This window comes from Pleurodeles waltl, chromosome 10 (assembly GCF_031143425.1).
Source record: "Pleurodeles waltl isolate 20211129_DDA chromosome 10, aPleWal1.hap1.20221129, whole genome shotgun sequence".
Classification (NCBI taxonomy): domain Eukaryota; kingdom Metazoa; phylum Chordata; class Amphibia; order Caudata; family Salamandridae; genus Pleurodeles; species Pleurodeles waltl.
In genome coordinates this window covers 508041617-508067205 of record NC_090449.1, presented here as the reverse complement: position 1 = coordinate 508067205, position 25589 = coordinate 508041617, and the positions used below count along the sequence as shown (strand labels likewise).

Genomic DNA, 25589 nt, shown 5'->3' with positions numbered 1-25589 from the left:
CGAATTTGAGAGTGTACTGAGGCCTGCTAACCAGATCTCAGTGCCAGTGTTAACCCTGTACAAAAGTATGTTTAATTGGCTATACCTAATTGGCAAGCACTGCCTTACTTATAAGTCCCTAGCTTATGGTACCCAGGGCATGTAAGGCAGAGTGTCCACATAGGACTGCCACACTGTTTGTGTCATTCTGCATGTACAAAATGTGAAAGACACCTCAGCCTGCCACTGCAGACTGAAAGGGCAGTGTTCCACATTGATAACTCAACTTTGCCATTACCCCTAAAGGCAAAGGGATTACTTCCCCTAAGTATATATGTTAGAGTTGCCTAAAGCAGGCCTACCAAGTCCTATGGCAGGGAGCAATATTTCCAGCAACACTTCCAAATTGTCATTTTCCTGGGGAAGGTTAGAAGCCCCAATGGCCAACACATGGTTAAATGGTTTACACTTAAACAAGTCTAACACCTGAATGGAACCACCTAGGCAGGTCAAGTAAGATTTCAAATTAATGAAAAAATTAAACCTGATTTGATGGCCAAATCGGATTTAAGGTCACTATTAATTTTAAGCAACTTTCAGAAAGTTGCTACCCTGCACTCCAGCTAGTACAGTGGCCTCACAAAGGCCATTCACACAGACTTGTTTCTGACCACCTGGGGAGATACGTGAATGACTTCCAGTCCTGGGAACAAAAGCATTACATGTGGAATGAGATATGACCTCCTCGCATAGGAAGGCTACAAATGGTCTTGGCACAAAAGGTGAGCTTCAAAGGTGAAGCCGCCTTTGAAGGGCTGCTGGTAACAAGACGCCTGAGCAAGATACCTTTTGTTCCTGCAGACATCTAGGAGACAGGGCCAAGAGGGGGGAAACCAGTGTTGGAACTGGTTTTCCTGTGAGCATGTAGCCCACTGGTAGCCACACCCAGAGGGTGGGCTACCCTGCTCCTCATGTCTAAGGAAGGGTTGTGCCATTTTGACACAAATGGGCAAGAATGGGGCACTCTGGGATAGCCTGGAGCCACATATCACAGGACCTGCTTCATTAGAGAGGAAGGGACCCAGTAGCCCATTGGCTAATGACCACATGAACCCCTTGGTGCATGTTTCTGAGACCCTTACCCTTAGTTCACGATTGGAGAAGAAGAAAGTACTGAAGAAGGCTTCTCCTGCTGGCTTTTAACTGCACAAAGAGAGGCTGCACCTCCAAGAGGAATGCACCTGCTAGACTTTTGGGCCAGTGAGGGGGGCCTTCCCTCTGGCCGCTGACCTAAGGAAAACTCTGTTTCCCAGCTTTGCCAACTCCAGTGACTCCAAGGATCAAGTGACTGGTCCCATTGAACCCACTATGAAGACACAAGAGCAGAAAGAGCCCAACTCAACAAAGTAGTTCCCCATGTGGAAGCTTCCCTGTTACTTGTCACCAGGCACACCAACAAAGGAATCTAAGACAGCCAAAGTCTGCACCAGAGTCTGCAGGAACCCGGAGAGCTGTCAGTGACCAGATTTGTTGGATTATAATGGTACAAGACCCCGACCAAAGGTTTTGCCTCCAACCGTGGTGTGTCATCACCAGTAGTACAGCCGTAGCTGTGCAACTACAGCAACAGAGGACTTCGAGGGACGTCGATCTAAGTGACCAAGTTCGCCCCACCACAGAATGAACCTGTTGACTGCATCACTACCAGAGCACCCTTGTGAGCATCTTTCCCTGTATCCCCCAGCATCGGGACGGCTCAGTTTTTCCCCTGGCAGTCTTCTATAAAAGTTGGGAACCTGCTTTAAAATCACTCTGGCAGCCAGATAACTGTGTAAAGTATACTTTCTGACCCAAAACACCTCGTTTCTGTCAGATTTGGTCGGGCAGGAATACTTTTCACACTTTCCAAAAGTTTTCAAACTTTACTTTACCAATGCTTGTTTGCAGTTGCATTTAAAAGTTCTAAAATATGTAATTTCAGAACCCTTCCTCCAATTTTGATGATCAAGCACTCTAAAAATTCACAAAAGTACACTTAATTTATATAAATTGTGGTGTCTTTTTACTGGTGTGTGATTTTCTTATTTCGCTATAAAATGCTGTTAAATGCTTTAAACTAAATTATTTTCTTGAGCCTCACTGCTTGCAGCCACTACACAGAGTTGAGCTAGAGTACAAGTAAACAATACTGCTCTTTCCCAAAAAGGACTCTGCGAGTGTACTCCACTATGAGACTACCTAGCCCTACCATATAGTACACCCAGATCCTCACACTTTACTGTGCTAATCCCTATTTTTAGTTTTTACTGTTATAGCTTCCTGCAGCCTGTGATGTTTTATTCTATTCATTGTATCCTAGTGACTTTCACTTATGCCCATACGACTAAACTCTATAAACAGAGGGCTACATTATCCTATGCTTTTTTAGCCTTGTCTATTCACTTCTCTTCTACTATCCCAAAATATTTCTATTTCAACATATTTTGAGCTCTAGTTTCGTGCCTTTGCCTAGTCTAATCTGTACTTCTATTATATAAGCTCTTATACTGACTTCTAATTTATCCTATTATAACCACTTATATATTATTTTAGTATATTCAATTACAGTTCCATTGGTCTAGTTTCTTCTACCGTTTTCTAGTCTCTATTTTAGTATTGTATTCTAGTCTATTCTTACATTTATTATATTATAAGCTCCTCTACTGACTTCTAGTTCATCCTATTTTAACCAGTTGTTTCTTATTTTTTCAGTCCTAGCCTCATAAAGTGCCTTCTATCAGTATCTAGCCAAATGCAGTCTATGTTATTCTATTGTAGCATTTTAGATTTTGTTATAGCTTCATACGTTCAGCTATCCTGCAACAAATTCCCTGCAATAATTTCATGAATAACAATGCACTGAGGTGTCTTCCTCATACTTTACCATGCATTACACCACCAAGCAGCAGTCCTCCAGGGAGGAGAGAGAGAAACAGATACTGAAGACAAATAGCCGCATGCGCCCAGGTGGAATTACCTTTGCTGATGGGGAATTGCACATGATCGACGTGAGGACTCGGATGGTGTGGACAGTGATGGAGTCGGATCCATTGTCAAACACCTGACGATGGAGAAGAAATTATCAGCACTTGCTGCTACAAGCAACATGTTTGTCATTTCCCAGGCTGCCACCAGCACACACACTGATCTAACAAGGAGCCCAAAACACAGATGTTAGGTTCTACAGAGAAGCAGAAGGATGAGGAATATATCCTAATGTGGGTGATTGTTCACAATTAAAGCTGTGTAGGTACCTGGACAACAATACCTGGGCTTATCCTCTCAGCTCCATGTAAACACAAAGCATCATATGAGATGAATGAGAGAGCATGGCAAAGGATTTTGCTTGTTGTCAATACAGCTTGGTGCGTTGGGTGAAGCTCAATGAGCACAGCATGGCACATGCAAACTGCAAGTCACAGGTTGTAATTCAGGTAAAATTAATTATATTTCCCATCATTTAGAGATTGATAAAACAGGTGCCGCTGTGTTAGGTAAAAAAAGACACCAATAATTTACGGCCAAAATTGGGTTTGTTAGCGGCTTGGCAATATCAATAGCATTAAAAAAAGGTTGAAGGTGGAGTAATACAACCGCAAACAAAAATGTAATTTTTCCTTCCAATTCTAATCCAATGATCATTTTCCTCTATGTAAAGGCACTGTCCCTTTACTGAATCTTGAGCTACGTACACCCACGCTGTAGAAGACATGTTTGGGCCCAACCATCGCTTATCAGAATTCGTAAAACATAGTCAATTAAAGAAAATCTACACATTAAAAGGTGATGATCTGTAAAGCAGATCAAGGTATTCTCATTTCTTACAGGGAGAACAAAAGACGTTTGTTTTTTTACTCCCGGATAATCGAAAAATCCATCATAAAACTATTGAGAAGTACCACATCTACAAGTTGGCAACAAGACCTGCTTGTGTTCAATCCTCTTTACTAATATACTTTACCCGTGAGAAAGCAGCTGCTTTAGATGTCAAGCCACTGGCTACTCAATTGGTACTTGTACTGCAGACTGTTGTGTCCTAGCTGCATTGCTTTACTTACCCTGTTGTCTCCAAGTCTCTTTTTGTATGTATGTATAGCATTTGTAAACGCACTGCGACCAAACTGGTATCCTGGCACTGCAACGGTTGTAAAAAAACAGAGAGGAGCAGATAAGGCTGAGGGATAGTGAGATATGAGCCAGTTACTGTTTCGAGAAAAGCCGTGTTTTCAGGGCTTCCCTGAAACGCAGAAGTTTAGTATGCACTCTCAAGTCGTGGAAGCGCATTCCACATCTGGGCAGCTAGAAGAGAGAAGAAATGGCCACCGAAGGAGGCTCTACGAAATCTGGCAACCTGCAAAAAAACTGCAGTCACAGAGCCCAGTGGTCTCATTGGGACAGATCTTTTCAGTCTGTGCTGCGGCCGCGCAGGGCCCTTACACTGCATGGCTCTAATCATGATGCACACTGATTTAGAACAATGATTCTCTGTTTTAAGGGAGCCAGTGTGAATCCCTGGCAGCACCGGAGGCAGATGATCTATGCGGCCTATTCAGCAACAGCAGCGCAGCAGCAGATTGGACTCTGGAGTCTCTGAATCAAGGCGTCAGGAGTTCCAAGGGGGCTGGCTTTGCAATAACTGAGCTGGCTGAGTATGAAGCCCTGTGCAATTTATGATTTAGCAGGTATAGGTAGCACTGAAAGCAGTTTTCTTAAGCCAGGCAACAGAGCAAAACAAACACCAGCCCCATTGTTTACATGTTTCTCAAGTAAGAGATGTGCATCAAATGTTACACCAAGGTTGCGGAAAGTTTCTGAAGAGCGCATTTCAACTTCAGTGGGGAGTGGTCAGAAATTGAGGGGATGGCGATATCTTAGACGGGGAGCAACAGAGAAATTCTGTTTTAGACCTGTTCAGTTTAAGGGAGTTAATGTTCATCCACTTTACAATGTCAATCAGACAGGCCTAGAAAGAAGTGACTGCTCCATGCTGATTAAGAGACTGAATTAATTGAGTATCATCGGCATAGTTAACTACTAAAATATTATGTATTTTTACTAAGGAAATCAGTGGATTCATATATATATATGTTAAACAAGATCAGACTGAGTACGACCCCTGCGGTATCAGCCCCCCTCACCCCCCACAAGACAGGAGCAGGTTAACCTGCCTAATAGAGTAATTTTTCCTAATGAGTTACCTAAGCATGGTGCTAAATCAGGTAAAATTAAACATAAAATAGGCCAGGTACTTGTTTGATCAGTGAAAGTGAAATTAGTCAAGACAGATCAGCTGAGCTTACTTCCCTTGGTGCAACTGCATTTTATTATTTCAATCACATTCGATTTAATCTATTTCACTGGTCTTCAGTGATTTCTCAAAACCGCTTCTTTTTTAACTTTTTAACGCGACCCCCTGAAACACAAATTTCTGATTCAGCTGAATTCTATGTTACAACTTTCAAAATGCTCACCTACTGTCTGGCTTTTAATTTTCTTTATTATTGCAAACATAAGTTAAAATAAAGAAAGGCCATCTGTTTTACTATAAAGGCTTCATGGTAGTAAGACAGAATGTCATGAACATAAATAATGCTAGAGAACAGCGCCAGGTTACAGAAAACCTTAAAGCCATTAGAGCAAGAAATATTTGTCAATTGCACAGATGCGATGCTGGTCTAATGATTTGCTACCTGTATGGGCTGAACTGTGATGTTCCTGAAATGTTTTGAGTCCTTTACCATGGAGGTAGCTCCATGGGATGGGAAGGTCATTGTTTTTAGAAATCCCAACAGCCCACTAAACAGAAGGGCACACCATGAGCACTAGCTCATCAAAGTATATAAACGAATTCAAGATGTCCATATGATGGAAAAGGGAGAAGCGACTGATAATCATTTTGCTCCAACCCCAACAAACAATATTCACATATTGATATAGTTTTGTGCTCCATTCTTCTTCTCAGAGAGGCTCAGATCTGTATGTGCCTACATTTGCATCAGATGATAAACCTACAACAATTTAATCGAGTGCCCGTAGGGTGTAGCGCTGTGTGAACCTTCAATCAATGTTTACTACAGGATCTGGAATATAAATACAGCCAGAGCTAGGCTGAGATAATGTTTTGGTTTTAATTTAAGATTAACATCCATATCAGAGATTTGGGAAACCCTTAAACCTTGTATAAGATGAGGCACAACTGGATATTCCACAGTCAAGAAGGCTAAATATAGACAGGCTACGTTATTAGCTAAATTACATCTCCATAAACTGAAGAAGCAGCATTATTGAGACACTAGAAATTGACACCCCTCCCAGAGGTGATAATGTGCCAACAACTAACCATGGCCTGTGCTTAGGTTTGGAGAATTATCACAAGAAAGCTGCCGATGTGTAGAAGGTAGAGAGAAAAGGCTTATGAATATAGCAAATGTCAAAGGTGAACACTATCCTTGAAAATAAGGGAAGCTGGAACTGGAAACAGTGCTTTAATACTGCAGGGTCACTGGTAGTCATGCCCAAAAATATTAGAGCAGTGTTTGACAAATGTTACCATAAATTATATTAGAATGTCTAGCAGGTATATTTCTAGACAACCTAATGTAGTTATAGCAAATATTCAAGTGTTGTATGCTGGGCCTGTAGCAGAGATGATACTGATGGGGGCTACGTGAGATTGGTAATGGTGACCCATGGGTACCTGCCCGGGGTGCATGATCTCACCTTTGCATTTATGTGGTACTCTTTGAACCCCTATCTCCTTATAATGAGAAATTTATAAAACAAAATGGCTCATAGAAAGGATTTCTGATAAAGGCTAGAGCAGCTGATGATTATGATATTGCTATGTTCACCAAAAACGTGGACAATCCCCTCTGCCGCAGAAAGGAAAGCCAATACTGTTTGCATATTAACTGGATATTGTCTGAATGCTAATAAAACCCTGATTATTTGTAATAACAGGCTACTCACTGACCCCAGGGCCGTCCATTCCACTACATTCCAAGGCATCAGTTAGACTACTGATACTCAACATCTTTAGGGCAAATTATGTCCACGCTTACAACATTGCTTCTTTTTATCCACATCAGCTGCTCTACCATTGAGAAAATGAAAACAAGGTCTAAGTTTGTGTCTCCGTTTTAGTAATCCTGTTTCTAATCCTGAATGCTTAATTTCAGAAAGTTGATTCTGCTTTTAAAAGTTTTATATGGGGATGTAGGAGACCATGTCGGGCAGTGAAATTTTCTGAAATTAGACTAGAAGGCCTAGGTTTATTTATTTTTGGGCCTCGATTGGGGGAGGAGGGGGTTCCAGTGAGGCACTGGTGGATGAGCTGAGACCTCAATGCATCAAATAACCTACATATGCTAACGTTGGTGCACACAAGGTGTATTGATAATTGATAGGGACCTCCATGGTGACTGACATTTTTTCATAATGCTATTTATTAATTCCAGGTTACACACGTGCAGGAAACTGAGGATCTGGGCCAACTTCTAATTATTTTGGGATGATTTAAAGGCAAGGACACAGGCTGAAATGACTTAGAGAGTTTGCTCTGAAACAGATTAGATCCCCTAGGGATAGAATGAATAGGGACCCTTTCATCATGATTACGTCATCTGCGGAGGTCCTTAACCATATCAGTCTAAGGCAGTGGTTCCCAAACTTTTTTGACCCGCGCCTCCCTTGACCTATTGGCTATTGGCCGCGGCTCCCCATTATGCTATTTTTTTTGGGGGGGGGCCGGTGGGAGGATGTGAGCCGGGCCTCAGGAGTACTTACATTTTTCACGCTGAAAATAATTGGGATAAAGCCAATGAAGGTATTATAATCCTAGATGTATCAACATAAAAATATAACAGTTGTTTAATTAAAAAAATATATAATTGGTTAAGTCAGAAACAATATCAACTATGCTTAGAAACCTGTACTGAGGGGAATGTCTCCAGTACTAATCCTATGCTAGACAGCATATGCTCTCCTCTGCACTCTGGTGTTTGACTGTGCGTCGCACAAAGCAGCCTATTTGTGTGCTAGATCTGGGAGTGACACCAGCAGCATGCAAAGTTTTGCATAAATGGTGCTGCACTCTGTTTTCTCTTTAATGCAACAATGCACAGCAAAATTTGAAGTTTATTCACATTGTGTGAAATCTTAATAAACTTGAGCCTGCAGGTTTTTGTGAATAGAACTAGTGTGTACTATAATTACTACCACTAGATGGTGTTTGAGGATTAAACTTCAAGGCCCTTCCTTGCTGTATTTCAATTTCTCACTCGAAATTCCACAATCACGAGCTGTGCACTCTAAACAAGGAAAACGGCTTCTGACTTTTTTTAATGGAGGGGATTATCTAAGTTCTAATTTGCAGCTGCAGAATTAGGTCACTGCTATCGGTAATGATGCAGCTCATGGCGCCCCTGTCTTGTTTTGATGGCGCACCTGGGCGCCGTGGCGCACAGTTTGGGAACCACTGGTCTAAGGTATAATATATATAATTGTTACAGCTATCCCATACAAATAAAGGAGAACGGAAAGACATTCCCGAATAGTCCGGCCACTTTGGGGCCAGTCCTAAATGGCTCATGTTTTGTATTTCAGCTTTGTGCTTTTGTATTATGTATTAGGTAATTTTCAAACATTGCCGCTTTGCGCAGTTCATATTTTGTCCTTAACTTGCCATGAGCCTCAACTTCCTCTTTTTCTAGGTTCCATTCTCTACTTGGAAAGCAAACCCCTCTTTCACTTGGCGCTTATGTTTTCCACGATTGGACTGCAAGGCTCATGCAGATTTTCATGACAATCTCAGACTACTTAGACATGTGTATCTCTCTCTCTCTCTCTTCCTATCCCTAACGGCGGGTCCGAATTCTGGATACGTAGTTCATTCATCAAAATACCTCCACCAAACTCCTGTGCAATTAAGAAAAAAAAAAACCTCTTTCAATCATTATCAGGTCAACAAGTCTCAAACCTTTTTGTTCACAAGATACTTTTTTATTTGGATTAGTTCAAGAGATCATAAATAACATAATTATATTAACTTTTTATTGTTGTGTTCAGTTCTTTTTACTTTCACTGTATTTTCATGGGATCCCTGTTAAAAAACAAAACAAAAAAAAAAACATAATGGTGGGCACCATTGTTTTTTATTAAAATGACTCTGGGGTATTGAGTAAAAATTGTGAGGGGTGAGTTGGCCCCTGTTAGACTTTTCATCCTTGGCGTGGTCTCCCTTAACTTTTTGCCTCTGTTCCCCAGGTTGTTGATGTGTGCTGGACTCAGATTGTACTGTTTTTGTTACTCTGGGCACTTTACCACTGCTAACCAGTACTAAAGTGCAAGTGCTCCTGTTTATAATGTGTATGTAACTGGTTCTCCATGATTGGCATATTTGTTTACTGTTAAGTCCCTAGTAAAGTGCACTAGAGGTGCCCAGGGCCTGTAAATCAAATGTTACTAGTGGGCCTGCAGCACTGGTTGTGCCACCCACACAAGTAACCCTGTAATCATGTCTCAGACCTGCCACTGCAGTGTCTGTATGTGTATTTTTACACTGTAAATTCGACTTGGCAAAGTGTACCCACTTGCCAGGCCTAAACCTTCCCTTTTCTTACATGTGAGACACCCCTAAGGTAGGCCCTAGGTAGCCCAAAGGACAGGGTGCAGTGTATGGATAAGGTAGGACATATAGTAATGTGCTTTATATGTCCTGACAGTGAAATACTGCCAATTTCGTTCTTCACTGTTGCAAGGCCTGTCTCTCTCATAGGATAATATGGGGGCTACCTTTAAATATGATTAAAGTGTAGATTCCCCCTAGAGAGTAGATGGACATGTGGAGTTTGGGGTCCCTGAACTCACAATTTAAAAATACATCTTTTAGTGAAGTTGATTTTAAGATTGTGCGTTTGAAAATGCCACTTTTAGAACGTGAGCGTTTTCTTGCTAAAACCATTCTGTGACTCTGCCTTGTTTGTGGATTCCCTGTCTGGGTCAGTTTGACAGTTGGGTTGTTTTTCACCTCACACTAGACAGTGACACAAAGGGAGCTGGGGTGTAACCTGCATTTCCTGATTAGCCATCTCTGCTAGGAGGGAGGGGTGGAGTGGTGTCACTCATCTGAAATGGCTGTGCCTGCCTCTGACAATGCAGACTCCAGCCCCCTGGTGTGTGTCTGAGGCCTTGCCTGGGCAAGGCAGGATTTCACAAGTAGGTGTGAGTCCCCTTTGAAGAAAGGTGACTTCAAAGACTAAAATGGGTATAAGAAGGGCACCCAAATCTACAGACTTTAGAAACACTTCTGGAACCAAGAGGAACCTCTGCCTGGAGAAGAGCTGATAGCTGAGGAAGAAGTGCTGCCCTGCCTGTGACTGTGCTTTGTGGAGCTTTCCTGCAGTGCTGCTTCTGCCAGAGTAAGAGGGCAAAGACTGGACTTTGTGTGCCTTCCATCTTGTGAAAAAATCTCCAAGGGCTTGAGTTAGACCTTGCCTCCATTTGTTTGAAGTCTCAGGGACAGCAAAGACTTCTCTCTGCCAACACCTGGAGTCTCTGGAGAGACTCCTGCTCCGACAAGTGGTGCCCTATTCAGTCCCTGGGCCCTTGAAAGGAAAGCTGGTGGAAATCCAAGAAAATCGACTTCAGACGACTCCGGACCGCCGCCGCTGCTGAATCCGGTAACGCCGCCTGCACCTGACGCCGTGACCTTCGCTGGAACGCGACGTTCTTCGCAGGCCCGACGCCGCTGCAGCCCCGCTGAAGTCTGCGGCTCAGTGGAAGTCGCCGCACCCCGTTGCGACCGACGCCGCTCGAAGCGCGTGGATTAAACGTTTCGCACAGACGCCGCGATCCCCGACTTCGCGCATCGGCTTGTTTTCACTCTTCACCAAAGGTACTGTACTTGGGGGTCTACACGACTCCGTGTCCGGCGCCTCTGGTGTCGGCTTGTGGGGAACGACTCCATCACGACGCCGTGTTAACATCTCATCAAAGCATTTTTTGTTTCTAAACGCTATTTTTGAGTCTAACCTTTAAAAATTCATAACTTGACTTGTGTATGCTGGATTTTTGTCGTTTTGGTCATGCTTTGTTTAGATAAATATTTCCTATTTTTCTAAACTGGTGTTGTGTCATTTTGTAGTGTTTTCATTAAGTTATTGTGTGTGTTGGTACAAATACTTTACACCTAGCGCTCTGAAGTTAAGGCTACTGCTCTGCCAAGCTACCAAGGGGGTAAGCAGGGATTAGCTGAGGGTGATTCTCTATTACCCTGACTAGAGTGAGGGTCCTTGCTTCAACAGGGGGTAACCTGACTGTCAACCAAAGACCCCATTTCTAATAGCCCCCACCTCTCCCAGCCGATTTCATCCCCAGGGACCCTATCCCGGGCACATGGTTAAGAAGGGGAGGGGGGTGTTGGCCAATTACTGCCCCTGTGACTCCATTCCTCGGAGCCCGATGAATTTCTGAAAGGGGAGGGGGTGCACAACCCACATCCAAAACCCTGTCTCAGCCCAAGGGACCCCATTTACCGAGGCACAGCACATTTTTAGAAGGAGAATGGGGTGTGCGCCCCCCACACCAAGCAGATCACGGCCCAGTGGACAGCCATATTTGTGACAGGGTGAAGTGTGTGCGGCTGCTCCCAAACATAGAAAGGCCCCAGGGACCCAATTCCCCAAGGCTGCTATTTTAAAGAAGAATTCAAGCCAAAGCCACCATAAGCCCCCATCCCCCGCAACCGACTCTCTTGTTCTGTCCGGGAGACCACACATCCAAGACATTGCTTCCGTGGTCTCACTTGTCGGGAGCTTCAAAAATGCTCCCGCTGGTTGGGAGCACACATTTGTTTCCCTGCCTCCTCAGCTTTATGTATATCATCAAAATATTACTTTACATTTGAAAAAAAAAGAAATATAAATTTAATGAAAAAACTAAGGTTACAGTGACATTATAAAAAGTAATTATGACTTACAACTGTAACTCAGCCACATGCTGCTTATGACCTCACATATTACATCAGTCATTACATGTTTTTGACATCACTGATAACGTGAATGCAACATTTGAAATTACATCATTGATGACAAGAATGCATGATGGGGGATCGAGTTTAGTACAAGAGTTATAGTTACTTGAGAGAACTATAACTGGTGAATTTTATTTGTTTTCTCAATGTAAAATGGCACGTTTTAACTGACATTATCACCTAACTATAACATCCTTTTAACCTTTTTCATTAAAATATTTTAGATATATATTTATACAGTTTTTTGTGTTTAAAATGTGAACCATAACATCCCCGTAAACTTTGCTTTTTTCCAGTGAATTTCTATTCTTTTTTGCGTTAAGTGATATTTAATAACTTTACGTTTATCCAACACCCGCCGCAAACAGCTTTCAGTTGTGCACGGCAGGAGTTGGCCACAGGCCAGGCCATATGGCCAAACCCCCCCCCCTAAGCCACCAACCACGCACAGTTTGCAGCAATGCACAACGGGGGTTCACCACAGGTCTTGGCCCCTGCGGCCAGACCCTCCCCATAGGCACCCAATCGCACTCCAGACACAGCCAGGCCTTGTAGCCACTTCCCAGCAGACACCCACTCCTTTGGCCATGCTCGATGGGGGAAGCCCACCCCCATATATAGTCAACCCAGGAGAGTGTTATACTTATCGGAGGAACTATAACTTGTGCTGGAGAGTAACTTTAGGCCACAAGTTATCATTTTATAACATAAGTATAACTATAAGTGCTAAATTTCTATGGTTTTGAGTGGGTAAAACATGAACATAACTATAAAGCCCTTGTAACCTTTCAGTGATTATATGCATATGTGTGTGTGTGTGTGTATATATTAATTTATATATAACTATTTGCGTTGCTACTAGGTAGTTAGGTCTCATTTTCCACATTTCCATAGTTGAAGCATTTTTTGGTTTGCTAATAACTTTGGCCCCGTTTGACAAATCTTGATGAAACTGTCCAAAAAGAACAGTCCATTCACCACAGCTCCTTCCTGGAAAGTTTTGAGGCGATCCATCGAAAGGGGGCTGAGAAAAAAGGGGGTCCCAAAATGTAAAATCTCCATGCATTTTCTAGACTTCGTTCGGCAGAGCTACAGCAAAAACTGCTGAATAGTGTTGCACCAAGTTTGACAAGAAGCTGGATTTTGGTCCACAGATTGTGCCTTTGGTGTAGATTCCTTTCAATAGTCTTTGAGAAATTAAGTTAAAAAAATAATTGAAATTTTTGGCAGTTGAGCTTGTGAAAATCTCGCATGCCTCCAGAGAGAGCGCAAAATAAAAAATGAAGCCTTGTGTCAGCAGGGCCTTGTTTCCTGTGAGCCTTCACACTCTCGCAGGGGCAAAAGCCTCCTCTGAGTGCTCTACTTGGCTGGCTGTTGCAATGCTAGAAATGAAATGGCCTCCATAACTGTTCACTGTGAAAAATTGGAGGTCATGTGGAAATGAAGTTAAAAAGGCATATAAGGGGCAGCAGAAATTTGTGCTGTGCCCCTAGATTTAGAGAGGAGGTGTCTAAGAAATAACTACTATGAAGACAATAAATGTATGTTGTTTTTAACAAATTTTTAGGATCTTGAGGGACCGTGTATAGTAAAAAGGAGTAGATGAGTTCTCAATACAGTCTTAGTAGTAATGCATATTGTGGTCCTTGTGTTTGAAAGGAAGTGTGTAAGAGATAAGTACTGTGATGAGTAGATGGGTAATTTGTTGTTTAAAAAAGTTACAATCTTGAGGGATTGTGAAAAGTATAAAGGAGTAGGTGATCTTTGAATACACTGTAGTATGCACACTTGCTACTGTAGGAAGGACTCCTATCAGAGTTTACTATTTGCACCCATTGGCTTGGTAAGAGTTGTGAGTAGAGTACAGTCTCTACACCCCATTATACACACCCGTTGTCAAGGAGAGGTATTGTAGTGGGGGGGGGGGGGGCGGGTGCTTCGATAGGGCACACTAAGCACATTCATCATCCAAAAGAGCAGTCTCTGTGGAAAGGCATTTTTCTCTCCACACACCTTAGGATGCACACCTATGGTCTGAGAGAGAGGTGTGAAAGGACAGGCCTGTCCTTTTCCACACACTACCTAGCACACCCGTCATCTGAGAGAAAGAGGTCTGACAGGAGAGGCCAGTCCATCCACACACCAGTCATCTGAGAGAGGGGTCTGAAAGGGGAGGTAGCCATCCACATACCTTACTACACACAACTGTCATCTAAGAGAGAGGACTGAAGGAAGAAGCCAGTCCTTCTCCACCCCCTACCATGCTCAGCAGTCATCTGAGAGAGAGGTCTGACAGGAGAGGCCAGTCCCTCCCCAAACACTACTACATACAGCTGTCATCTCAGATAGACGTGTGAAAGGACAGGCATGCCATCCTCTACACACTACTACGCACACCCATCATCTGAGACAGAGGACTGAAAGGAAAAACCAGTCCATTCACACACCCTACTACACATACGTATCATAATGGAGAGAGGTCTGAATGGAAAGGTTAGTCCATCCACACACTGTGCTACGCACACCCATCATCTGAGAGAGAGGTCTCAATGGAGAGGCCAGTCTCTCTCCACACCACCTGCAATGCACACCCATCGTCCGAGAGAGAAGTCTGAAAGTAGAAGCCAGTCCCTCCCCACACCCTACTACGCTCAGCCGTCATCTGAGAGAGAGAACAATACATAATACATTTTTCTACCTTAAAAACATGTCTAATGTTAAATGTTGTCCAAAAGTACAGCAAATCACTGTTATTAACTTAATTCTAAATGTACGATCTTGCGAGTGGCTTCCAACAGCCAAACAGGAAATACATCATCCTCCGAGTCCATGCAGGGGATTGTGCATCCAACTTCAGCAGCCGTCTTGCAAGAGCGATCACTTTTTAAAAATATATTTAAATCCAACCATCTTTTATTCACTACTCATTATACATTAGCATTAAATAATAACTAAACACATGACAAAGAACCATATACAATAGATGACAATGAAATTTAGAACTTTACAAGCTTGTGAGCATCTCGCGAGGTTCTCACGAGAGTATTGGAACCTCAAAAAAAGATTGCTGGTGACATGTCTCAATATCATAGTTACAATAACTGAACAACTAAACAATTTCAATTGAAATATTGAATATTTATCGGTTTCATACTCACACACATTTTAGAAAGATTTTGCAAACTGTGAACCATATCCTTATATGTTAAATTAAAAAAAAAAAAACTTTTTACTAAAATAATGTCTGAACACAGCATATATTATGGAGTGATTCTACCATACCTACACTCACAAAAATAATTAATTTACTTTAAAAAAAAAGCCCCTAGAACACCACTGAAAAAAAGTAAAAGTAACATTATAGTTAGGTGTAAAAAAGAAATCTGTCTTTGTTTAAAAACAACCTTAGAAATTCACTGAAAAAACAAAGCTTAAAGTAACCTTATAGCTAGGTAAATTTCTCACTGACCATGTGAACATTTTGAATTAAAACAAAATACAGAAATTCAGTAGTTATCGTTAGCAGCACTAACTAAAACTTGTGCCCCGTAAAGCACTGCTTATAAACTCACATGACATCACTCATGACATGCTATGAGATCATCTATGACCTGACTGATGACATCTCAAATGACATGGCAGCATCTTGCAATTTCCTAATTTTTTCAATTGCAATTTCTTAATTAATCATTCATTTATTCAGGTAGCTTTTTCTAATTTATGGACTTTTCATAGATTTAATTGGCTTTGCTTTATTCTTCTGGTTTAATTTTATCTTAATATCCGTATGCCTTAATATGTGGAAGGGGCGTTTTTCTCTGCAAAGTGCCCCAAAATACCTGAAAGAACACCTAGGTAGGAACATCATACGGATCTGTTTGTTGCAAATAACTTTTCAGAAACCTGACCTAATTTCCACAAAAACGTAGCACAGCATTTCAATTCACACCACTATTTAAACACATTTAAAATATATTTGAAGGTATTCTTTATTCCTTGAAACACATACAAGAACAATGGACTTTAATACTAACCCAAGCAACTGGCAATCTGAAATAATACCTTGATCACATTTTGTGCTTTTGTTGTTCTTTTTTCCTTGACATGCATCACAACAGAAAATACCATGTTACCTCTTCCTAAGTCTGTTCTTTTGTTGCTCCGTCAGCCACTGTGCACTCACAGTCTTGATTGTGTTAGGTTGCTCTGTGACCCCATGGCTCACAGCCAACAAGGCTTGGATCACATTAGGCAATGCAACCACATTTAACCAGATCTTCTGGGCATTTAGAATCATTTTCCTTGAGATAAGATACTTGAAATCTCCTTCACAATTCTGGAGTCAATGTCAATCAACACACATGCAGTATCTTCCTCATCAGGTTAAAAAAAAACACACGGACCAATATACAGTTGAGGCCATTCAAATGAACATGCAGGATTAATTTGCCAACGGTGGCTCAAGCGGTGGAACTTTTATTGTGAACACATTCTGAAATGTGATAAATTTAAGAGAATTAAACCACTGACATTGCACATCCCAGCCATGCTTTTTGACTTTGAGCTAATTTTACACTCCCTTGCCTACATAGATCTTCTTTCCAAAGTTTGTAAATTTTTTGTGTTTTGAGCTGAGGCAGAAGGACCAGAAAGCTGGGGCACAATTGCAGAGTACTCCTGTCTGACACAGCCTTACTTGCCTTTTAGAGAGCTGTTCTCCTGGGAACCAGATCACTCATCTCATCGCTGACAGAAATTATGTTTTGGAACTCGGGAATATCTTAAGAAAAGAAATTCACTGTGTGAGGTTACAGCTAAATTGCAGAGACAGTGACTTTTTGTTAAAAAAATTGAGGCTGATTATTAATATTTTGGTAATCTGTGTACAACTCTCTCAACGAGGTGCCCCCGGTCAAAAGATAAGTTGTTAGGCGAGAAAGGGAGACAACAAACTTTGAAAGGATAATTTAGTAACCAGTAGCTGTAAGCTACTCTTTTAGTTATGGTCAAATTCAGCTATGCGAAAAAAGATTTAAAATAAGCTCACGTTGTACTCTTCTAAATTATCCTTAACCAAGCTTGGCCTCGTGTTAAATACCTAGACTCATGGATGGCTGAGAAGTACAATGTGTCAAAAGAATGCTTGAAATAAAGATTAGCCACCCACCTTGCATGGTTATCTCAGAATCCACACAAACACCCTCTGTTAGGCCAGCTTAGTGTGACTTACTCTTGGGAAAGGTCCACTGGATAGCCAGTGCCCAGGAGGGTAGCATCTCAACAAACACTCCAAAGCCACAACAAAAAAGACAAAGAAACAGAAACTGACACAAACACAAGGTCAAGCAGCAAGACACATTAAACGAAACGTGACACAGCAAGAGGCTAGAGCAGTCCCACCCTACACCAACCAGTGATGTCAGCATGCATGGGACAAAGAAATGATGAGCGGCAATGGGGGTGAAAGGATGGTGTTACCGCAGAAGAAACTGAGGCAAGTCCTACAACTGAAACTCTATATGATCTCATACAAACCATTCTCACCCTGTGGGTCATTTAATTTGCTTTTAGTGCATTTCTGCGAGAGTTAAGCACTAAAGAAATATTTGCTTTGCGACAATCATGATGTACCAGGGACAGCAGAATGGCTTTTAGCACTTAAGATGCATGGAAGACACTGAGGTGCTGAGAGGTATGGGCAGGCAGTTTGATCAGTTTGGAACATAATGGAAGAAACATCAAGCTGCTCTGGGTACATGGACAGTGCAGGTAGCTGGTGTTCATAGACAAGTTACAGGCCTGTCACAAATCGAGCACCCACAATGCTGCACAATTTCCAGAAACTAAAGCCCTAGCAAATCAAGACAATTCAAATTCATCTGTGCACTATCTGAAAACTATAGTTACCCTTTTAAATAGGCTACCTTCTTAAGGGCTTGCAGCCTATGACAGTGCTGCTGGATCACCCACAGAATTGAAGGTGACAGATCTTAAGCCCCTCAATGCTAACTCAGTATTACATCCTTAAATTGACAAACGTAGTATTTTAAGTTGGGAATTAATAAAACATATTATTTGATTACCTATCGGATAATTCAACTTGGTTTGTGAGCTTCATAGTGCATGCAGTCAATATTTATTACTATAAATATTACTGTTATCATCAATGTGGTTATTATTGCTATTGTCCCCACAATTATTGGGGCACAGCACTGATATTGGGGGAAAATACTGTGTTTCAATTTTTTTGAAAGTAGATTCACAAAGATTATTTTTGCAAAAATAAACAGGTTGAACTAGATCATCATTTCGCCCTTTTTGAACTCTACTAGCAATCAAAATGTAATAAGTACATAGCTAAGCAACTAAACTATTTAATTACACTAAATATACATGGTTAAGTTCTGTGCAGTTGGTTATCAATACTAACTCCAAAACTGTACTGCCTAGGGCGATACACAACTATTCTAATTATGCAACTATATGGCAAAGCATAGAGAAAATGAGAATGTTAAATAGAAAATCTTAGTAAGAATATTATTGTAAGCTTTAGTAAAGGTCTTAAAACATTCCTTTTCAGAAACTAATTATGTTTCAGTATTTCCAGTATCTTTGGGGTTCTGTTTTTACTGGAATAATGCATGTTATTTTACATTATTTGTAATAGATTTTGGCACCTATAGACAGTCAGTTCTGTAGCGACCCTACAAACATGAATATGTAAAAATAAATAATCTCCATTTTAGGGACATATCTATACTAATGCTAAATGACAAAACCATAAAACTCCCACCTATCATCTACAGATAGAGAGATGCCAATCTTATCCAAAGGCTTACCATTGGAAAAAATTCAGACACCAAAATGGAGATTCTGCAATCCATGATAAAAAAACAGGTTAAATGTATTTTTCCCAGATAAAGAAAACACAGATCTGAAGAGATCATGGGCCTACATAATCAATCCACTTTATTTTCTCCACTTACTACAATATCATTGGAAGCAGTTATATTTGAAAAAATAGTATTAGAAGATCTTCTAAAAATACCGAAAAAAAAGCAGTAAATTAAAACAAATCTAAGGAAGAGTATAGAGTGATTAATTCTTTAGCAGCTAAGAAAGAAAGAAGTAATAAAGCCAGATGATAAAGGTGAAGGCATTGTTATTGATTAACTGAACCATGTAAAATATTAAAGTAACTAAATATGGATACCGCCAGAGAAATACAGGAAGTGATAAATAAAATGACACAGGAAGCATTAGAGAATGACTGTCAGTCAAAACGAATATGATTTTCTAAATATAAAAAGACTATGAATACCAATTCTCTACTACTCTTCTACATTTTACCAAAAACACACAAAACTTTTGAAATGCCCCATGGAAGACAAATATTCTCTGTATTTGATTCAATATTAGAGCCTATCTCTCAGTATGCTGATTTCTTTCTAAATACCTTTGGGACCGATACACAAGCATATTTAAGAGAGTTTATTTGTTTTATAAACATGCAAGAAAAGTACAGATTTTAATCCCAACAATTAAATTCTAACTAGTGCTGATACTGAAGTTCTTTATAACAGTGTCCCACACAATGAGGCTGTAATCAGGCTCATTTTAGGTAAAAGAGATGCAGCACATATGGTTCCTACTGAGTTTATATGTAATCTGCCTAGAATAACCCTTAAAAGCACTTCTTTATGTAAAACAAATACTTCTATCCGCAAATAAAAGGTATGTTCATGAGCTTCATCTTTGTACCTGAAATGGCAAACCAATAAATGTCCTTTTTGGAAGAAAAATAGGTCTATGCAAATTAGAGGCCAATTACAAATCAGATCTTTAAATGGATTCTTGCACTGATACTATGTCATTTAAATGGTCTACAAGACGATCTGCTCACATTCGACAAATGGTTCAATGCCAGAATTACATACTCACATTAAATTATGACAAAAGTGGGCTCTGTTCTCTAAATATTCATGTACAGTGGGAAGATAATATATTTTACTTGGGGTCATGAAGCCCACAAGTGGCAACATATGATTACATTTTCTAGTTACCATCCAACAATTTAAAAGAAAACCGTCTATATGCACAATAGCTGGCCACACAAAGAAATTATACCAAAAAGTTTATATTATGCAAGCCAACAATTTACAGAAACAACTTTTTCAAAGAGGACATCCTACTAGACTAGTTCATAATGCAAAAGGGCATGGTACACCCTCCAATAGACAATACTTAATGGATGCCCATTTATATGTTTTACCACATTCAGCCCAGCCTCTAAGAAGGTGAAATAATATTACAAGCTTGCATATTCTTCAGTCCCCAAAATGAATCAAACGATTGCTTGCCATCAAGTAGGGATGAAATCTGAGAGACTAATTAGTCAAAGCAAATACTTATAAGGAAAAAGAGAAGAAAAAAAAAATTATGGGGTGTAAATAAGATAAAAGATCAATAATTATGTTTCCAATGTAGTGTATGTCACTTCACTGAACATTCTAAGAAGGCACAAACTGGAGATAAAATAGTGTATTAAAAAGACTCCTCAAATGTAACAACAAAATAGTTATTTATAGCATTACTTGCCCCGGTGAAACACCAACACTGGCACAACCACCCAGCCAATAAAAATGCATTATAGAGCACAAAGCAAAGATTACATTCAGATGGCAAAATACTCAATTTGTTAATCACTACATGGAAGCAGGCCATCAGCCAGATGAGCTAAAATAGACAGTGGTGTAAACTTTACACACAGACCATAGTGGTGGCGACAAAGGGACCTAGTGGCCATGGATCTAACTGTATACACGTTAGGTACAGCCACTGAATGTGTGAATAGTTTTGAGAAACTCAACAATTTAATAAAATTAGAAACCCTGTTAATTTAAATGTATCTATTATGTTTAGCACAATACTGTATTAGAGATTTGGAGTTGGCACGCCTCAACATTTTATGTAATTTTACCTTAACATGGATGTTCAATATGGTTTCTTATTTGTTTGGAACAAATAGTTAAGTTTGGAGTATGCACATATGTTCTATTTTTATTCTTTTAAAGTTTATATGGACTCTGCAATAATTAAATGCATAGATTGAATAATTTACAAAGTAGTAATGCTAGGTTTAAAGAATGTGTATACTGGTACCTGGCTCCCTAAAAGAGAAGTGCCTGTATAACAATCACACAAAAAGATTCTTTATAATGTGGTCTCTGAGCTTATATTATAAGATGGTTTATCTATAGATATTACAAATGATTCGGTCTTACATACATAGTGGCTTGGCAAATACTTTTAAGGATGCAATGCCAAGGTGCTTAAAGAACATATACTAATGTAAACACAAATATATATAGGAGCCTTTATAATATCTTAATATCCTCGCCCAAACTGGCCATTAAATATTTATGTAAAATACAAGTTGCATTATTTACATAAAAACTATGCATGCTAAAAGGCTATAATGATGAAGATCAATTGTTTTCTGGTATTTTTTTTTTACTGATGGTATGAATATAACAATTTTATGTCAAGATCGAAGGCTCCTATTATGCTTTTCTTGCTTAAATTTAAAAGCAGCAGTCAAGAACAACAAATAAACTACAAATCCCAGATGGCGAACGTTACAAGCCAATGGGAAGAGAAACATAGTACATAAATGGTAACCAATCAACACATCATACACAGTATTATGACATCACTTGACTTTTTGTGCTGCTCGCAGTCAAGTACTTCACTGGTTTTCTCTTTATAATTATTTAATTTAATGTTCATATTTTGTATATAAAGTATTAGCAATGTTTTTCTAATAAGCGCCACGCGCCATTTTTACTTTGTTTCCTATTACCGGCAGATGGCAAGTTGCCACATTGTTCTCGAGCCCTGCCATTCTCGCGCTCTGAAATCTACGGTTTTAACCGTTCCTCAGACAGCGGTCTCCATTTTATTCCACTTCTGTGGAACGATTCCAGGGTTCTCCCAGCGCTGCATCAGGTTGTCTCTCCTTTTGCCCGTCTTCCCCTACACCGACCTTTTCCTGCTTCTGTCCCGGTGGCAAGGTCTCTCTTAGCCACGCCCAACCACACCCATTCACCGCCTTCTGCTCTCTTTTTACCGCCCATAGGAGTTTGTTTATTTTGCTTTCACCTCCTGTCATGGAGATTGATACGTCTCCTTTGCTGCAGGATGGTCTTGATGAGGAGAATACAGTTAAAGAGTTGAATAATTGTATTCAAGCCTAGGTACACCAGGCAATGCCAGCCTCCATGGACAAATTGTCAAAAAACATAGAAAATTCTGTTATCAATATGATGTCCAGGACGATTGTGGCCCAGTCTGCGGGGGAAAGCAGAAAGCGCCCTTCAGCCAATACTCAACCCAAAAAACTCAAAAATTGGCGTAATGGTTAGTGAGGTTTCCTCACATAAAGCAGAGGACGTGGCTCCTTACACAGGCCTCTTTCTAAGGAGGGTAATATACAGAACAGAGAAAAATCAGGCATGAAATGCAAAACAAAGTCCAGACACATCACGTCCCCTACCCTAATCTCCTCCATTCCAGGTACGGACGACGATTTGGCTGACATGGATTCAGATAATGACCTATCTGACAAGGACAACTGAGTTTTATTATCTCCTCCACCCAACAAAAAAAAACAAAAAAATCTCCACAAGATATTTCTAAGCCTAAGACCGTCACAGATTCGGACGGAACCCCTATGTTTGATCCCAGTCATATTCATCACCCAAACTCCATGGAGTGGGTTGCTGGGGATCATGTTGGGGAATATATAGCATCTAGACTACGTTCTCCTCTGGACAAGCAAACTATGGCCAAGTTACATTCTGAATGCCCGCAACCTTCTTACCCTCAAAAGATCACAATTACCCCTACCATTGATCCAGCTCTCCTGACCTTTTTTTTTTTTTAACCAAATTTGGCAAGGATCCACAAAAGGGTGTGGATGTGGCATGGTCCTTATGTCAGGACAAACTGTTAGATGTGGTTGGTCCACTTACCCGCATTTTTTACCTTGTCAGGGGCAGGAAACACCTGAAACAATGACTCCTAAACCACAAAGTCGTGGAAAACGAAAGCGAAACAACGGTTTCGTTTTCCATGACTTCCTGGTTTTCGGGCCTTAACCACGCAGGTGTGAACAACGTACATGCGTGGTTAAGGCACAGAAGAAGGGAGTCGATGCAGTGAAGGAGGAGGAAAGTTGGGCTGGGACTGGGGCTGTTTTTTTGGGGGTGGGGTAGGGGCTCGAGGTGATTAGGGTTTAGAGGGGGGGGAGGTCAGGGTTTAGGTTTTAGGGGTGGGTTGGGGTGCTTTAGGTTTTAGGGGCGGGGTGGGGACTCTGGTTATTTTTAGTTTTTGGGGGTGGGGTGGGAGCTTGGGGTGATTAGGGTTTGAGGGGGTCAGGGTTTAGGTTTTAGGGGTGGGTTGGGTTGCTCTAGGTTTTAGGGGCAGGGTGGGGACTCTGGGTATTTTTAGTTTTTGGGGTGGGGTGGGGGCTCGGGGTGATTAGGGTTTAGGCGTGGGGGAGGGGGGTCATGGTTTAGGTTTAAGGGGTGGGTTGGGGTGCTTTAGGTTTTAGGGGAGAGAGTTGGGGTAATTTTGGGGGTGGGGGTTGGGGTGGTTGTGGGGGTGGGTGGGTTGCGGTAATTTTAAGGGGTAGAAGGCTAGGGGGGACGCATGCTGTAACCGTGCATGCTGATCACTAATGCCTTTACCAGAAATGCCTTTACTACGAAAAATCGTTGTAAGGGCATTCGTGGTAAAGGCATTAGCGATACCAACGAGTTTGTTGTTCCGATCTCATTGTTGAGGCATGGGTGCTTTAAGCACTTGTTGTTTCAACATATAACCGACAGGGGCTGCTAGGTTAGAAGATTGTGCAATTGATCCTGAAGAGCCTTCACTTTGGATCCAACGAGCATTTTGCTTACTGGGCAACGCTAACTCGGCTCTCACACATGAGCGCAGAAAAGGACTTCTGCTTAAACTAGATCCGAAATTGGAAAATTTGGCAATAGTGGACCCTGGTGTCAAAGCAGATGGTCTTCTCTTCAATTACTCTTTCAAGGAGTTGAGCAAATACGTGTTTACCTTTGCTTCTTTAGACAAAGTCCAGCAGTCCCTGAAGAAAATGTTTTTTCAATGGGTGTTTGCCAGGGCTGGCACAGGCAGGAACCGCTTTGCTGGCTGCAGTTACAACAACCAAGGTTCAAGCGGATCCTTCAATGCCTTTTACCAAAAGCCTCAATTCTATCTACAAAGAGGCAGAGGATTCCGTAGCAGAGGTTTTAAAGGTTCCAGATACACAAACAGGTGAGACTATCTTCTGGCTTCCCACCTGTTGGGGGTTGTCTTTTCTTTTTTCTTCCACAATGGTTGTCAATCATCGCAGATCCTCGAGTGTTAAACACAGTACAAGGTTAGGCTATCAAGCTTTACTCAAAACCTTTTCAGCCTTCCCTACCTCTTCTTCCATGGTTTTCAACATAAATGTTCAATCTTATTTCTTTAGAAGTACAGTCCCTTCTCCAATAGCAAGCAATTGCCCTTTGTCAACCCAACCCGTCGGGTTTCACCAGTTTCATCTTCTTAGTTCAGCAGAAAAACAAAAAGATGCATCCAGTAATCAACTTCAAACACTTCAATAATTTTGTAGTCTATTGACATTTCAAAATGTAAACAATTCTTCATCCCACAGACACCCTGCTCCAAAATGACTGGATGGTTTGTTTGGATTTGCAAGATGCATACCTCACCGTTCCTATACATCCAGATTACAGGAAATTCCTACAATTTCAGAGTTTAAACCAATTCTTCCATTTTACCTCCCTTCCCTTTGGTCTTTCTTCAGCTCTGTTGTGCTTCACCAAATTAATGAAACCAGTGGTAACTCTCCTCAGAGCTCAAAGAGTCAGACTTATAATTTATCTAGAAGATATCCTTATAATGAACCAGAGTCCTCTTTCCCTTCAATCCCACATCATTCTAACGTGCTCAGACCTAGGATTCATACTCAAAGAGAAATCCTTTTTTTCTCCAACCTAACAAATAGAATTCTTGGGTTTCGAATAAATTTGGTATCGGCCACACTTCATCTCCCTTTGGCAAAAGTAAAATCCATAAAATCTGAAATTCTTCAGGTTCTACAAAGCTCTTTGATTTCTCTAGGATCTCTAACTCGAATTGTAGGTCCCTTCTCCTCCCCTATCCAAGCCATTTTCCCAGGACCTCTGCATTATTAGGCATTGCAAAGATGAAAAATCCAACATTTAAGAAAAGGTTTAATGTATTTATACACTATTTCTCTAGATCAGTACTCCCGCATAGAACTTCAATGGTGGATAGACCATTTAGATGCCTGAGTTGGGGGACCCACTGTGGTCCAATATGGATTCCAGGTTGCATATCAATTGTTTAGAGATGCTTGCCGGCTCCTTTGAAATTAGAAGCTTTGCAAAAATAGAGTAGGTTGTGCTATCCTTCTCAGGATGGACAATATTTCAGC

The 25589-nt window shown here is 40.9% G+C and overlaps 1 protein-coding gene across 6 annotated transcripts in view; it reads right to left on the bottom strand.

Annotated features, from left to right (window-relative positions):
- NBEAL2 (neurobeachin like 2) overlaps positions 1-25589 on the bottom strand; it is a 646515-nt gene that overhangs the window by 242877 nt on the left and 378049 nt on the right. For all 6 annotated transcript variants that reach the window (XM_069210922.1, XM_069210925.1, XM_069210923.1 and 3 more), the window contains one exon: positions 2996-3079. In XM_069210922.1, the coding sequence (XP_069067023.1) occupies positions 2996-3079 (84 nt within the window). The remainder of the gene's footprint in view (positions 1-2995; positions 3080-25589) is intronic.